Source organism: Triplophysa dalaica, chromosome 10 (assembly GCF_015846415.1).
Source record: "Triplophysa dalaica isolate WHDGS20190420 chromosome 10, ASM1584641v1, whole genome shotgun sequence".
NCBI classification, from domain to species: domain Eukaryota; kingdom Metazoa; phylum Chordata; class Actinopteri; order Cypriniformes; family Nemacheilidae; genus Triplophysa; species Triplophysa dalaica.
The window spans coordinates 18,549,342-18,566,200 of NC_079551.1; the positions used below are offsets into that span (position 1 = coordinate 18,549,342).

Here is a 16,859-nt window from a genome sequence, read left to right on the forward strand (position 1 = left end):
TGTACTCGCACTGCTACGGTTGACAGAGTGTTTAGTCGCCTGAAATTTAAATCATCATCTAGTTTGCTGTGTTTAAAAGCGATCATCTGGAGAATGTCATGTAAACATGTCATGATAGTTGAGGACTGCAGCTTTAAGAAACAAATAATGATAAGTACATATTCTAGTAATCCCCCAAAACAAATCAAAGACTTTATAAAAGCCCATAATAGGACCCCTCTAAAAGAAAGAAACCGTTTTTACTAGGGGTGGTTGTTAAGGGACCTAACTATCGTGATTCTTTTTAAAAGATTTTAGAATCGATTGTTTTATCCCAGAATCTGTTTGTACTGTACTGTAACAAAATTCACATGTTACAGTATATGACTGTACATCCGTGCACTAGCTCTTACAGGGACAGCAGCAGCTTAATAAACATTTCTGTTTTTAATGTTCATAAAAAAATACTCACTTCTGACTGATTCACCTCTGTAAATTTAATAAGGTTTAATCTATGTTTTATTTGTAAAGTGAAGAGTATGAAGTGTTATTTTACATTTGATTATTTTTTCCAATTTCTGTACCTGATAACTACTGTTAGACCAGCCTGAGACACCTGAGAAGCACTGATTATTATTGTATATTTGCTTTATATTAGAAAAGAATCCTTATTGTTGAGCCCTGTGTGTGATGTGAGGACCTGTCTCAAACAAGACATGTTAGATGATCTCATTAGAATAGGTTCAAGGGGCCAAGATAAACCAAATTACAGGTCCTGGCTACAAAAAGTCTTTAGAGCTCAGAGGAATTGTGCTCTTCTGTTGTTTACAACAAATAAAGAAAAATGTAGCATTCAATTATTTAATTTGTTAAAAATGTGCTATAAAGTTAAGGGCTGATGCCATCAGTGCCATCCATCTCAAATGTTAGTCTAGAGCCATGTTTAAATCCCAAGTGTGGAAATCAAAAATCATAAGTGATAAATTGTAATATCGAATCGCAATAGTTATCGCAATAGAATCGCAATTCTCATTATCGCAATATGTAATGAATCGCCACACAAGTATCGGGATAGTATTGAGTCCCATTCCTAGTTTTTACTCACCATTAATAAGCAGCTGGACATTCACATGTTCTCCTGAATGTACGATGTAACATTCATATTCTCCGGCATCAGAGTGTTCAAGTTTGTTGAGTTGGAGGGAGAAGATTCCTCTTACAAACCCATCAGGAAAAATGTCTGTTTTGTTCTTGAACCTTTCTTCCTGATGCTCCACTGACCCTTTACCTTTAAGTATATCATAGACATGCATGCTGGCATTATGTCTCCAATGAACATCAACGTCTTGAAGTTTGTACTCATTTATATTTGAAGCACATGCAAGAAAACAGAACCTCCAATAACCCCGTCAACTGTGACCTGTGAATACGCTGAAATGAGAGAAAACATTAAATGCAAACACATTCTGGTATTTCTGCATATGCCATTCATTTATCTTTCACCATTAGTTTGTGTTTAATGCTTTGTTTACAATAGGTTGTTTTAAAGCACCAACTCGTGCTATAGTTATGCCTGCCATTTACAACAATTATTATTTCATAATAACATGAAAAAAAGTGTACTCAGGCTACCTACCATTAATGAGCAGCCAGACTTTCACATATTCTCCTGAATGTAAAATGTAACATTCATATTCTCCAGCATCAGTGTGGATAAGCTTGTTGAGTTGTATGGAGAAGATTCCTTTCAAAAACTTATCAGGAAAAAATTCTGTTTTGTTCCTGTACTTTGGTTCCTGATGCTCCACTGAACCTTTACCTTTAAGTATAGTAAACACGTTCATACTGGCATTGTGTCTCCAAAGCACATCGATGTCTTGAAGGTTGTGCTCATGTGTATTTGAAGCACATGGCAAGAGAACAGAACCTCCAACAACCCCATCAATTGTCACCTGTGAATATACTGAAACAAGAGAAACATTTAGTACAAACACTTTCTGGCATTTCTGCATATGACATGAATTTATCAGCATTAGTTTGTGTTTAATGCTACGTTTATAGCAAAGCATTTTAATTTTGAAACTCAGAAGTTTTTCTACGGTTATCTCTGCTATTCACACTACTTCAGTGTTTTCGACCTTTAAAAACTGATACTTTTGGAGACACTGCAGATCCTGTTTTAGTTTGGAAATTCAGTGTAGACAGAAGGAAATTCAGACTTGAAAGAAAATGAAGCTGTGGATGCACACATTTATTCCTTATATAATATTGCAACTGTCCAGATGTGCAAATTGCACCATAGGCTTCGAGTTTCTCTTTGGATGTCAGTGATCGGGGAGTCAAGGCTTAATGGTTAAAGAGTCAGACTCGTGACCAGAAGGTTGCTGGTTTGATTCTCAGGGCCAGCGGGTAACGACCGAGGTGCCCTTGAGCAAGGCAATATACTGTACCCCTACTTGCTACCCGGGCGCTGCAGTGATAGCTGCCCACTGCTCCAGGTGTATGTGTGTTCACGTCTTGCTGTACATGTGTTCACTACTCTCTGGATGGGTTAAATGAAGAGGTCACATTTCGGGTATGGGTCACCATTTCTGACAAATTGGTAACTTTCACTTCACTTCATTTAAATCAATGGTTCTCCAGCTTTTTCACTGTAAAAAGCTTGAGGGTCCCCCCTTGTATGGTCCCCAATGCTTTGTGCCCCCCCCAAATAAAGACTTATGATCTTTAACTTAGAATTTTTTTAAACCAAAGACATATGCAATTATTCTACAATGCTGGAACATCAATTCTTTAGGTTGGTGGTCATATTTTTTTTATGTTTGATTGCAAAATAATGTATGATACATCTCTATATTTCATACAATTTGTAATCAACACATTCACAGCGCACACCCATATCATAAGCAGCACAGACCTTTCTCTGTAATATAAAAAAAGCAAAAAGTAAATAAAAAAGTACAGACAAGTTTGTATTGTACTTTTATCCCCTGCTTAAGTAAAGAAAGCAGTGGTTCCCAAACCTGTTCCGGGGGACCCACTGCTCTGAGCTGAAATGAGTCGAAAGACTTATCACAACAGACTGGGGTGGCATGCAAATTGAAGCGCTGTGGTGCTTCAATCAAATCGTTTAGGGATCTTTAGGGATCTAGAGAGATTAGGTGATATTAGATTCATATTGTGAGAAAATGGCAGCAGTTTTTTAACCTTGGATGCATACAAGCGTGTTGGTGGGGACCCCAATACAATATCAGAATACTCATAAATGCCTTGCCACCCGCTCTTAACTGTTACGCTGGGCTGGAGTTAGTGGGCAGAAGAAAGTAGTCCCCCAGTACACACTTGTGCCGTCGAACTGCTGTTATCTCAAACTTGTGGCATTGACCTGAATATATCTACTTCATTCACACACAATTTTAAGCAATATATTAATGCAACATTGTTCCCGTAGTCGTGTTATATGGCTCTATATCAGCATGGCAGTAATTGTCTCCTGTTCTCGGCCTGCGGCCTTGTGCGTCTAGCCTACTCACAGCCATGCTCATATAGAACTACATTATCACATTATTGACCATTATATGTTTTCTCAAGAATTGCTGAGTTTAATTTATACCAATAAAAGCAGTATTAAACATAAATGCACTTGACTAAACAGTCTCTGGTGATCCTCACCTTTATCAGTAGTCCAGATATTTACCAGAAGTGCATAGATGTAGCAGCGGCTGCAGCGACAGAAAAACAAAGTCAGGGCTCTAGTCTAACATTTGAGATTCAATAGTTGGTCGCACCAGAGTCGTGGGGTGAGGCAAGTAAAAGGAAACACTGAAACTGCATTCAAACTTGTTTAATACATAACTAATTAATTACAAATTAAATCAAATCATTATTGTTTATACATACACTTAAATTACTGTATGCTTTGCCAAGCTCTAAACATATTGTCTGGACTTGTTTTTTGGTCACTTCTGGGCCTTTTAAATTTATTTGATTAAATCGTCTCATGTCTTTTGTTTGAGAGAAGACCTAAGGATATTTTCTACTGGCCTTGGCAAAAATAAATGTAATAAAGCAAACATACAAATGAAATAATTAGGGCCAGGTGTTTCATGAAGGTTTGAAACAGAAACTCAATGAAGAAATCAAATGTAATGTAAATGCACTTTATACTCTTCACTGTACAAATTAAGTATATATTAAAGCTTATTTAGGTTACTTAGGTTAATATGTCAGGAGCTGTGTGTTTTGTTTGTCTTAATTTAGATTAATCGTGATTTTCACTAAATATTGCTTAAATCTACCCGATTTGTGCAATCATTGTGATATCGCAGCGGTTTTGATCATGTGTTAGTGAGCAGCTTGTCTGGGAAGCACGGCTCTATGATCAGTACAAAGTGCTACCCCTTCTGAAATCACTATGAGTTTGGGGAAGGGGAGACTATTATGCATTCTGACTTTTTTACACTGTTAAACGTGTTGGCTTCTCATGCTTAACATGGTCATCTTGTTCAAAAACGAGTTGGACTTATGACGTAGTATTTCTGTGGTTGATACACTCCCCCAGCACTCAGGAAAGTCTTATATACATCTGGATCCCTGTTTCGTAACATGTTTCTCTGATTCTAACAGTCAGGACAACTTTTTGCTACCTCATCTATCTCTTCATCTAATCTCAGCGGTGGGGGTGTAATGACGCGATAAGCCCACAATAGTCAGCCAGATTGTACAGTCAGATAATTTTGTCGAATAAGGTAGGGTTTGTGTTTGTCTAACATTTTCCCTCTCTTACCCTGAGAAATCAAGGCTATCACTTCTGACAGGACAGGGTCAGTTCATGCGAATCGGTTGACTTGCACAGCAGTAAGAGGTGGACTCTGTACTTCTTTGAAGTAAAAGATCTCAGCTTGTTAACATTCTGGAGGTGAGTCTGGCAGAGCCCGTCTGGACAGTCCATCTGTGTTACAGTGCTGCTCAAATCACTTGTATGTGATGTGGTACTGATGAGAGAGGGAATACATGTTTGAAGTGGTCTGTGAGCAGCGTAAATCTGTCGATGTCATGTCCTAGGTATTCAATGGTTGGGCTAAATAATTCACATATGTCTATCTTTACCCGAAGGCCGTACTCTTTTAACTTCTGTAATGTTGCATTAGGGTTTCTGAGATTATCTTCACCATCTTTCCCAGTGATCAGTAGGTCATCGAGATCTGTACTCCATTTAAGCCACTCAGGATCTGGTCCATGGTCAGGACAGGGTTGATAGTGACCTTAAAATCACCACAAATTCTGACAGATCCATCCTTCTTCAGGAACAATTGGTGTTCCCCATTCGCTAACACTCACTTTCTTTAACACTCCTGCTTTTTCCAGAAAATCAAATTACGTCTCCGCCTTTAGCTTAATTGCATATGGAGAAGGGCGGGCCTTTAAGCATTTAGATTTACTGTCCGACATAATGGACAGCTTTTCCAGTAATAACTTTCTTTCATGCTGCCAAGTTTTTCTGAAAATACCTCTGCATGCTTCCTCAGGAAGAGGAAGTTAACTGACTCAATTAAATGCCAATTTGGCTTTATTTTCTCTAGTCATGATCGGCCCATTAGTGCTGTGTGGCTATTACCTTTCACGACATAGAGTGGCAGTTTTACCTTCTGTTTCTTCAGCTCAACAGTCAAACCACAACTCCTAGAAGAGGTACAAGCTCTCCTGTGTATGTCTTTAAAGTCATCTTAGCCTCTCTGGGAGACAGATATGGCCAGTTCTTGGTAAGTTGATTATGCCATGAGCAAAACAGCTGCTCCAGTGTCCAGTTGCATGGGAATGCACTTTCCATCTAGCAGTGACGTCACCCAGAATCCCGCAGAATTTGAAGACGCAGACATTACATGTGTAAATTGAATCCTCTTGATGTCTTGTTTCGTTTTCTACCTGTCAACTTTGTGGACTTGGATAGAAGTACTTAACCCTTGACCTCTTTTGCAGCCTTTTCCATAGAAACACTGATTTCCATTGCACGCTCCAGTATCAGATAACTTTCATATAAAATACGTTTTTGAATGGTCTCACTGCGCAGTCTGTACACAAATCTGTCTCTTATAGTGTCATTCTGTGTTGCTCCAAACTCGCAGTGTTCAGAGAGGCGTTTCAATAGCGCAACAAATTGTGCAATTGATTCTCCCTCTAACTGGTTACATTTATGGAAGCGAAATCTTTCTCCAGTGATGAGTGCTTTTTGGTGCATAATGTACTTTGAGCAATATTACAATTTCCTTGAATGAGCAATCACCAGGCTTATTAGGCTGGTCCAAGCTACGCAGTAGATTATATATTTTGCCGCCCATTACACTCATAAAGGTCGGCAAGAGAACTTCATCTTTTATCCCGTTAGCCTTGACAAAACACTCAAACCGCTCTGTGTACGAACTCCATTGCTCAATACTTTCATCATATTGTCCAATTCCCCCAACTAAACCAGCCATCTCTCTCTCAATGTACTTTCCCACTCGCGGTTTTGTTGTTTCCTCTTCGATCACATTTTGGATTGACTTTCTGGCGTGAGGCAGTTTACTCTTTTCCTTTACTTTTATTCTACTAGAGCGAGTTTTACCCACACATTCTGTGCCTCGGATGCACATGTGGATTATCAATAATGTGTGCCAAATTCTGTCTAACTCACCCAGCAGTGTCGCGCAAGTAAATTGCGTTGATCCTCGTCGACATTTTTGTTAGGTCGCTGGTAAAGTATCAGTCAATATGATAAAGACACGGTGTCATAACTTCATGTAACTTTTTACTGGTTTCAGTTTGCAAGCACAACACTTCTACACAGCACATTCGCTTAACACACATCTGGGATTACACAGGTCTCTTAAAGGAATAGAAAACAATATAGTGCGAAACATACACAACACCGAGAACACATTGATGAAGAGGAATCAAGGGCTCCATCCGAAATCGCCTACTTCCATACTATATAGCAGGCCAAAATGAGTATGAGTCATGAATAGTATGTCCGAAAACTCAGTGTGCAAAAAACAGTAGGTGAGAAACACTGGATGGTCTACTACTCTGCAAAGATTTGTGTATATGGATGGACACTTATCTATCCCATTATGCCACGGGAGCTGAGCAACGGTTACATTTAAAAAATAAATCAAATACATCTAGCGGAAAACTTCAAGGCGGACTTTTGTTTCTAATGTAAATGCTGTGCAAAAAGTTCTTTACTGCTTTTACGTTTCATGTGTCGTTTGTCTTAGCGTGTTATGCGCTAGTTAGTTGTTGTGTTTCCCCTTTTAGTATAGTCTATAAACTTTACTAAAAAGGAAAGTAATATTTCTTAGATTTGATATAAGATCTGCTGATCACTTGGTGGACAGGTGAATTAAGTTTGTCGCTATTATTAGGTCTGCTGAATCCGATAAAGTGTATAAAATAGGTATGGTTAATCAACATTAATTATACGTATTTTACTGTGATCAAACTCATAGTTCCCCGAAATACACTACAGTAGTAACAATGTTTTTTTGGTGCATTGATTACATGGGGCAAGACAAGGGTTTTTGTTTGATAACCATTGTAACTCAGTGCTCCAGATTTACTTTTACATTAGCATATAAATAACATTTCCAATTAAAACAATTAACCTGAAAATAAGAATGTAGTTCATTTCTTCTAAGAAACAATCATTGTAAGCCCAGCAGTCACACATCGATTACAAAATTAACATTTGTGATTCAACCGAGTAAACAACCCAGAAACTAATGACCTTTTTATTAGCATGTTAGCACCATATTAGCCCTTAAATGCTAAGTTAGCTAACAATCACGTTAAACATTTCACAAAAAACTATCCTCACCTGATGATCATGGTGCGAAATATTATGAATCCATGAAACAATGTAATATTGTCTTAATGAAGTTTACTTGTATGTTTATTTAATTGTGTATATGTTTATGGCGAGGTTTCGGACCACTGCTGTGGTTGTACCCCTTCTAGCAACAACCGGTTACTTTCGGTTTCTACGGAAGTTCAAAAGCGCGAGCGTCACGTGATTCAAACTGCTGAAATCGCATCATGTGACAGTATGTACCGAATTTGAATAAGTAACTAACTTTCGGCCTTTAAAACAGTGCGTTCTATATAGTATGAGTGGGAGTGCATTTCGGACATAATAGTCTTGTTCGAGTTGACCCATACTAGCCTCTTGCCACCGACTGGCAAGACCAGCCGGTTGCATCCGGGGGAGGAGTAAAACGGCCGTCAGGTCGGACACTTTTCCAGTAGGGAGCTGCAGCAAACTAAGGGATATTCATTTCTTTATCAGGGATTAATTGAACATGATAGGAATACCTGATTATATGAATTAAGATCACTACAATAAACATAAAATATTACACAAAAATCTAATTTGTGAGAATACTCGTAACCGAGTGTGTCAGAATATGAATAACATAAACACACATAATCAGATTAAAGTGTGTCGTCATCAAGGCTTTCACAGCCGATTTTGAGCAACTGTAGCGTCTGACCTTGGCGAATGGTCTCGTTTTGCTCTCGCGGTACTTTAATGGCACATTTGATCTTAAGGCGGCTGCAGCGCCGATCAAAGTTGGACAAATTGTCTAACCAGAAAGCATTGCTGTTGTCAGAAGGCTACAGATTTTTACGCCGCCGCATGATGTCGAAAACAAGCCTTCTGCGTTCGCCATGTTTTATAGTCATGTGACCTGTATGCTCTTTGACCGATGGTGTATCAACAACCTATACGTGAGCGTCAATAAAAATATAATTTTGTCACGAGAAATTCATTTATTGGCACTAACAATACATAAAAAACGGATGTCCGCCTTAAAGTTTTCCGGCATATTTATTTGATTTACTTTCGAAATTTGACCATTGCTCAGCTCCCGTGGCATCGTCAGATAGAGAAGTCCAGAGAAGTCCACAAAAACTGAGAAAGACAAAGATGCTTTTAAAAAAGTTGGGTTGTTCTCGTGGAAATTGTCAGGCTTTAATAAAATGTTATAGTTTTAAACATTATTGATCAATTGATGACTGTTCTGAGTGCTCCGGCTAGCCAATGCACAAGTATTGAGAGAAAATAAACTAACTTATTTCACTGACAAACACACTGAGATCAACACTCTTCATACAACCCTCAACAATGGTGACAATCGTCATAATAATTCAGATAAACGGATCAACTGCAATGCATGCTGGGAGTCATGAATGAGTTTTGTACTATGTTGATACCCAGCATGCATTGCAGCATGAAGCTTTCTTTTGTTGCTTGTCATTGTTGAGTTTCATATGCAGATTCTTGATGTCTTTGTGTGTTAAAGTGGTTTACCAGATAGTGATTATGTTAATTCTTAAAAAAATCACGGTACATCAAACTACAGATTAAAAGAGCTGACGTATTGATAAAACAAACCCAATTATTAAAAGTGATCCAAACAATTTCAAAATGTATAAATTACCATTCAGAAGTCATCAACTCTTTGCCACAACTATTGTAGTTTAACACACAGTTATGGCTAAAGGAAACCTAATTTAACATTCAAATATGAGAGCCAAGAGCTCAACTAAAGCTTAAAAAGATCACAATAATGGTGATTTTTGCAGGTTCAAAATTAATACTGATTCAATTCAATGAACATTGAAAAATCATCAATTTTTTTCAATCAATGGTTGCTTGTTTTCTTACTGCATTCAAATCATTCAACTCAGTTTATTTCAAAGAGTCTCACTTAATTTATTTACATATGTAAATTGAAACTAGTCTGATTAACTCGAAATTACAACCAGTTTTTACTTTGTACAGACTGGACATCAATATTAGACAACAAAAATAGGAGACACCTGCATGCAAAGCCGTAGAAACAACTACATTTTTGGCCAAAAAGGGACATCTTTTCATGGATTTATTACTTTTGAATGGGACTTGAGTTGCATAAATCCAATTCCGAACATGTTCAAGTACGAGTCGAGGCCGAGTCAAAATGCACACAAGTCCATGACAGTCCGGACGCAGTGCTTTCTCTCTCTCCCTGTTTTCCAACTGGGATATATCGCCCTCTGAAGGGCCCTTTGGAGTGACAACAATCATGGCCATCATACTAAAGGGTCGTTCGAAACCGAAGTGCTCTTACAGTAACTGGCCACTTCAAAGGGCCTTTCAGAATATAGATTTCGAAGGGTACAACTGATGGTCACTTCGGGCTCCCATGATTCTTTGCGCAGATTCTTTGCGTGGTGACGCCGCCTCCACTTCAAGAAACAGCCTCATTATTAACCTTGACTGGCATCTATTGTATAGATCTACCTTTCTTCCAAAATACACTTTGTAGTGCACTAATCAGTCATTTTTGTTCTAAATAATATGATCTACAAACTATTATCTTTTTCCTAACAGCTTTTTCTTATAATTTCCAAGACTTCAACTGGTAACTGTCTAAACATAACATAGCAAAGTTGATCTTGCCCTGGCGCGGTATAGCTGCTTTTTTGTTAATCCACTTTAAACTAGGAAAAGAAGATTCCCTTTCACGGTGCTTTTACAAATCTCACAGTTTTCAACAGTCACAATAAGTTTATAACTTTATTTGAACCAGATATTATTTGATTACAGTAAATATTATAGAACCAAACTACCGCAAATGTATATGTGTAAAACATCTCTTTCATTAGGCTTCCTCAATTTATACATTTATTATACACAATTTCAAGCACTGAAAGAAAATTAAATTTAATGAAAGTCATGAACCCAACTAAATCAAACACTCAAAATAATGGTGATTTGTTGAAAAATTTATTTTTTTATTTATTGCGGATTGTAAAGATTTTATTGATTCAATGTAATTAAAATTGACCAATCAACAATCAATTCCTCATCAATTCCTAAAAGGAATTTATATTTAACATACATTTGACAATACATTTTCTAGAGAATACATTATAATATAGTCACTGGAAATGAAAGATAAACACGTTTCCACCACTTCTTAGTTGAACTGTAGCTGATTTTTTTTTTGAATTTGCTTTAGTCGATTAGTTTTGCATTAAATGCAATGTTATTTTTGCATAACGATGCTAATTCATTGCAATAGAGCATAAAAAGATGATCCACAGATTAATGCGCAACATTAATGACATGTATGGACTGCGAGCCTTTTATCTTGCACACACAGAAGTTTGTATAATTTTGATTATGAAAAATCGTTTTTACAAGAAACAGGTTAACAATACACACGCGCTGCCCGTGAGCAGGGCTGAGTTCACCCCCGACAAAACGGAAACGGTGGTGCTGTTGAACACACTTTTGTGATGACGCAAGAGTTGAAATATGGCAGCTGAGAAGACCATTCTTTCTGTCCTTTTTGAAGAATTTTTAAGTTTTTAAAATACGAGTTGAATACTGCAAAATACATCTCTTCTCATATCTTCAATAGTTGCATATACCGAGCCGCAGCGGACACATTTGAATATCTTAACTTGGTGTACAATGTAATGTTGACACTGAAATGTGTTATTATTATCATTTTCCAAGCACAACCGAACACAACATATGCTGAAAGAAGCAAGCCAACATGGGGCTGCTGCTCAGTATAATATATTAAGCCTTGGATACTCACACAAGGACGAAACTTAACAATTAAACTAAATCAATTAAAGCAATTCATGTAATAGATAAATGGAAATCTTGCTGCTCTCAACCCTGGTCCGGGCAAACTTCCCAGTAGGCACCAATCAGAGGCCACATTTTTATGTTGTCATCACGTAGACTTCTTACAAAGTATTTTGAAACTACAAAAAATACAAACACTGAAGTATTTTGATGCAACATATGAAGCCATTTTCATTAACACAATCAAATACAAATTACAAAATACTATTTTGTATTTAAAATACGTATTTTAAATACATGTATCATAAATACTGACCAGCCCTGCTTATTTCCTGCTGTGAACACTCCAGTCTCTTCAAGGTGGATAACACAAATAAAACACAGGTTATATTGGTAGATTTATGTTCTTCCGTTTAATTTTTGGAAGCATCGGCATCAGGCACAACAGTCGCCTAACACACACTCAAACTGCCTTAAAGGGGCAGTTGCACAAAATAGCTTTTTAACAAAAACATATTAAACTAGAGTTCAACATACATTTATTTTCTTGAATAAAATAGAGAATAAACAAAGAGTATAATTATATAGTGAATTAACAAAACTAAGGTTACTTAATCATATATTTTGGTACGATTCACATACTACAGATTTATACAAATTAGCCACCTTGTTGAATATTTATAACTTTTTAATTAACAACATTAGGGAAACAGACTCATGACAAACAGTGGATACAAAAGGAAAACAATATTCTTTACATAATCAGTGATTTTATTGATGGTGTATTCTGTGTAAGAAAGGAGAGGACAATGTGGTCAGAGCAAAACTGACTTTGACTTCCTCTTTAAGAGGACAGTGTCTTACTATGAGAGCTCTACAGTTCAGATCGTCTTAAATACTGTGTGAAGTGAACAACATGAGGATTATTCACATTCAGATTTGTGAGTTTATTACATATTATGAGTATCTCTATTGATATATGTTTATAGACTTATACCCATGTTGTTTTTGCTTTTAAATGAATTTTCTTATATTGTTTTATATTATCTTATAGATATGTTAATGTGGTGTAAAGCTACAGAGACTTTAGATCAACTGACTTCTTTGGGACAAAATGTGACTATAAACTGTGATCTGGATTCTAGTGCGGTTTATTGGATTTTATTGAAACAATCTGATTCTACAGTGATACTGCAGTCATTCTTAAACCCACCGATAGCTTTTCACTTCAATAACACATTCAAAAATAAATATTCAGTACAATCTAAACATCGTCTGGTCATATATAATGTCACTAATGACGAGTTAGGAGTTTATTACTGTATGAACATGGATAAACCTCCAAAAGTCAGTAACAGCACACGACTGCACATCATGGGTAAGTAATATTTAATTGTACCTCGATTGCTTCACCCATGTGATAGATATGTTGTAAATACTCAAAATACGCAAAATTGCAGTTTGATATTGTGCATAAGTCGAGCTGACTGCAGTAACACAACACATTTTAGAAACAACTCGTCTACATTAGGTTGAATAATCACAATGATTTTATAGAGATCAGTAAAAAGGAAAACTGGACACTTTGGAAGACTTTCAGCCTCTTATCTGGTCTGTTAAATGCGGTTCTGATCATAACAGTTGTGGGTAAGTACATGTAGTGTGGTGCTATTTGTAAAAATATGATTGCTGTTCTCTAGATAGATGAGGTTGTAAATCCACAACCTTTAGTATATAAATGGCATTACTTAATGGCTTTTTATAAGATTTTAAACACACACTTGTTTAATAGTGCAATGAGTATAGAACAGTCTGATAAACATAAAGCCAATTCGTTTAGCCAATAGTATTGAACAAATGCAATAACACCTTGTTTTCTATTATCACATAATTTATGTGTTTATATAAGTCAGATCATCCTGTTATTACTTTTGTAACTACTATCTGTACGCGTTTGTATTTTCTGTTAAGCTCCTTGGCAGCAGTGCAAAAGAAAAGTACCATTGAAACAAATCTGTACAAAAAATATAATTATTATGCTACTGTTGTTTATGGCCTAATATAAAAGCCTACATAGAAGTTTTATAGTTTCAAAATACTGTAGCTTTCCTGTAGCTCAGTGGTAAGAGCATTGCGTTAACAATGCGAGGTTGTGGGTTCGATCCCAGGGGATTGCAAATACCTATGTAAAATGTATAGGATAAAGCAATGTAAGTCGCTTTGGATAAAAGCGTCTGCCAAATGCCTAAATGTAAATGTAAATGTAATTAGTCAAGGGAAATTATTTCGTTGGTAAAACCCCTGAGCTGTGCATCAGTTACAGCACTAATAATACATATATACATCCAGTTTTTGTAAAACATTCATACATAAAATCCTTTGTGTTCAAAAAAGTTTATGAATGTTGTAGCCTGTGGCCACGTGGACAGTGCTCCACCTTGTAGTGCAACAGGTCTTCAGACGACCCAAGTTTGAGTCCACTGTGTTACACTTAGAGCTAATAAAAGTATATTTATTGGATAGTTGGATGTTGGACAAAATCTGGAAAAAGCTCAGGACAATGTCATAACACTGACCTACAGCAGACACAAGTTACAGAACAGCATCAGGATACAAATCAAGTGAAGGTAAAACCATTAATATCTTTATTAAAATTCATTACAGAAAATGATAATTTCTGTTAATTTCTGCCAAACTTTTACTCAGGATGTGTGGACCATTGGGTTGGTTATGAAATGTCTATTTGGCTTGAGGGACAAATGCAGTTTAAATATTTATACTGTTTCTACTGTTGATATTTCAGTATGCAGCGGTGGACTTTACCAAAATGCATAAAAATGTCCGTCCCAGCAAAGACAACAGCACCTATACTGCTTGCACCTATGCTGCTATAAAGCTGCCAAGGCCAAAACCACAGGAATATAAATGACATCATATTTATTTCCAGTACAAAAATATTAACTGCTACACAAGTGTATAACCATTAAGATATTTTGACTTTTTTTGGAATGAAGAATATTGAGTTTGTTTGAAGTATTTTACCTTTTTGTTGTTGACTTAATTTAGACAGCATATCTAATGTATGAAGTGAGTTATCAATGATAAAAATGCCTTGTTAACTGTACAATGATTTTATTTGCCATTCTGGATTTAGGAACCATGAACCAGTACAATGCTCAGATTTTGCTGATAATAAACTTTTAAAAACTATAATCAACTTTTTTAGATCATATATGTTTGTTTTAAAGCAGTTTGAAAAGTGTTTTTGCATGTCAAGCTATATACACATGGATGCTGCTTTTGCATTTACTAAGGTGCATGTACAGTACATGAATAGTTTGTTTTACATTGCACAAGCATTTAAAACATTGTTCAAACACTTTCCAATAAAGATATGTGAAGTTTATTTGAATTTTATACATTATCTTTCAAATTAATAGTGGACAGTAACAAGTATTTTCATCCGGATACAAAATTATATTTTTTAGTCATGATATTGTTTTTTTTAGTACTTTCATCTTTAGATTACTAATAGGTTTCCCCATAACTCATGCTTTATGGCCCGCATGAAAAGGTGGATAAAAACAGTTTAAAAGTTAAACTCTCTGGAAAATGTACAGTTAGGGCTTAGTCAAGTGAATCTGAACAGGTTTTCGGTTGTTTCTTGTATTACACAGAATGAAAATGTTTTGTAAAGGATTATTATGGCATGAGGCTGATCACTACAGATTGGAACTGGTAGAGAATTACAAAAGAAAAAAAGTGATTTGGGATCGCTGTTCAAAGTGGGTTCAAAACATGGTGAAAAAAACGTCTCTTCTTCATGGTGACATAATGAGGTCTTATTTGACTCATTCAAATATTTAACCGTAACCCTAACCTAAAGGGGTCCATTTATTAAAGACATATTGAACATATGGGCCAACTTGTCTGTGTGGTTTATATTTTTGTAGAATTTGTGTGTTTTAATCAAGGCCACAAAAGGAGAGTCACACAGTAGACTGATAGTGTAAACTTACCCTCACAATGCTTATACATGTGTGTACTTAATTTCTCTTTCATTATGCAGAAATGGACTTCTTAATGCTACTTAAAGTTTCTGCCCAGCAAAGCCTACAGCATCTGTACATCTCTAAAGCTCATAAAACTCTATACTCACTGACCTGATTAATAGCGTTAAGTATTATTAGTGTATAAGTGTAATGTATACTGTAAATTCAGTTAATCATGGCTGTCTAAATTGAAAATTACACTCCGATATGTTCATCATTGCAAAATTATAATGCAATATGTAATTTAATTATGACGGGAGCTTCTCCTGTTGCTGGTAGAGGCGCTAATTCAGTTAACAATCCAGTGCAACGTACTTGAAGGAACTAATGACTTCTACTAGTTGTATGGGTTGGAGGACAGGTTGAGGTTGAGACAAAAATATTCTTATGAAACAGTTGAAAGCTTTGAAGTACAGTTTTATCTCATCTCTTTCAGTTTTGAAAAATATAGTTTTAATAGCCTTCCAAGTCATATTGAAGGGAAGCTATTGGTTTAGGTATTTTTGAATTGTACAATAATGTTCATTTAAGATTTCAGTTTTCCACAAGTCTGTCTCTTGTCATATTCGTTAAATAAATAAAATCAGTTGTACATGTCAACATGAAAGTAAGAAAGAAATGTTTAAGTATAAGAAAAAAGAAAGAAAGTAAGAAGAAAGAAAGAAAGAAAGAAAGGGGTATTTCCACACTCTGTGCTTTAACTTAAACTAAAAGCAGAAAATAATTCCGGTTATGTCACTTGTCACCCGATTACTTGTAAATCTCACATTTGACTAGACTGGAGGTTAAACTGTGAATCAAGAGCAATGTGTTTCTCATACCTGTAAACCTTAGGTTTTTTCTGTGGTCTAATCTAAACCTCAGATGGAAATAGGGTGGCATTGCACTTTGCAATGATGCTATAGTGTGCTTGTGCACATGTGCCCTTGTGTGTAGATTTAACCATACAGTCTACACACTAAACTAAAGCAAAACTCTTTATTCTGAACACAGTAAACAAAAGCACAAGACCCTCAAGGACATGTAATAAAGCCCCATAACACGATAGGCTCATTTTACACTCTGGTGCATAGTCTGTTTTTTTCCACAATGCAAAGTTTCTTCAATATCCATCTAGCGTTCCTTCGGCAAAGTACATGGACTCTATCAGGAGCAAGATGTTATTGTCTGTTCCTACCTTTCTGATTTCCCTTCAAAAAATG

The 16,859-nt window shown here is 36.2% G+C and overlaps 1 protein-coding gene and 1 long non-coding RNA gene across 2 annotated transcripts in view; one reads left to right on the forward strand and one right to left on the reverse strand.

The window, feature by feature from the left end:
• Positions 1–447: 447 nt before the first annotated feature.
• LOC130429885 (V-set domain-containing T-cell activation inhibitor 1-like) overlaps positions 448–16,859 on the reverse strand; it is a 101,114-nt gene continuing 84,702 nt past the window's right edge. The window contains exon 3 of the mRNA XM_056758731.1: positions 448–1,942. Coding sequence (XP_056614709.1) covers positions 1,608–1,942 — 335 coding nt within the window. The 3' untranslated portion in view covers positions 448–1,607. The remainder of the gene's footprint in view (positions 1,943–16,859) is intronic.
• On the forward strand, positions 2,131–15,011 carry LOC130429888 (uncharacterized). Its single transcript, XR_008907699.1, has 2 exons — positions 2,131–14,232; positions 14,409–15,011. It is a non-coding gene; the product is annotated as an uncharacterized LOC130429888 (long non-coding RNA).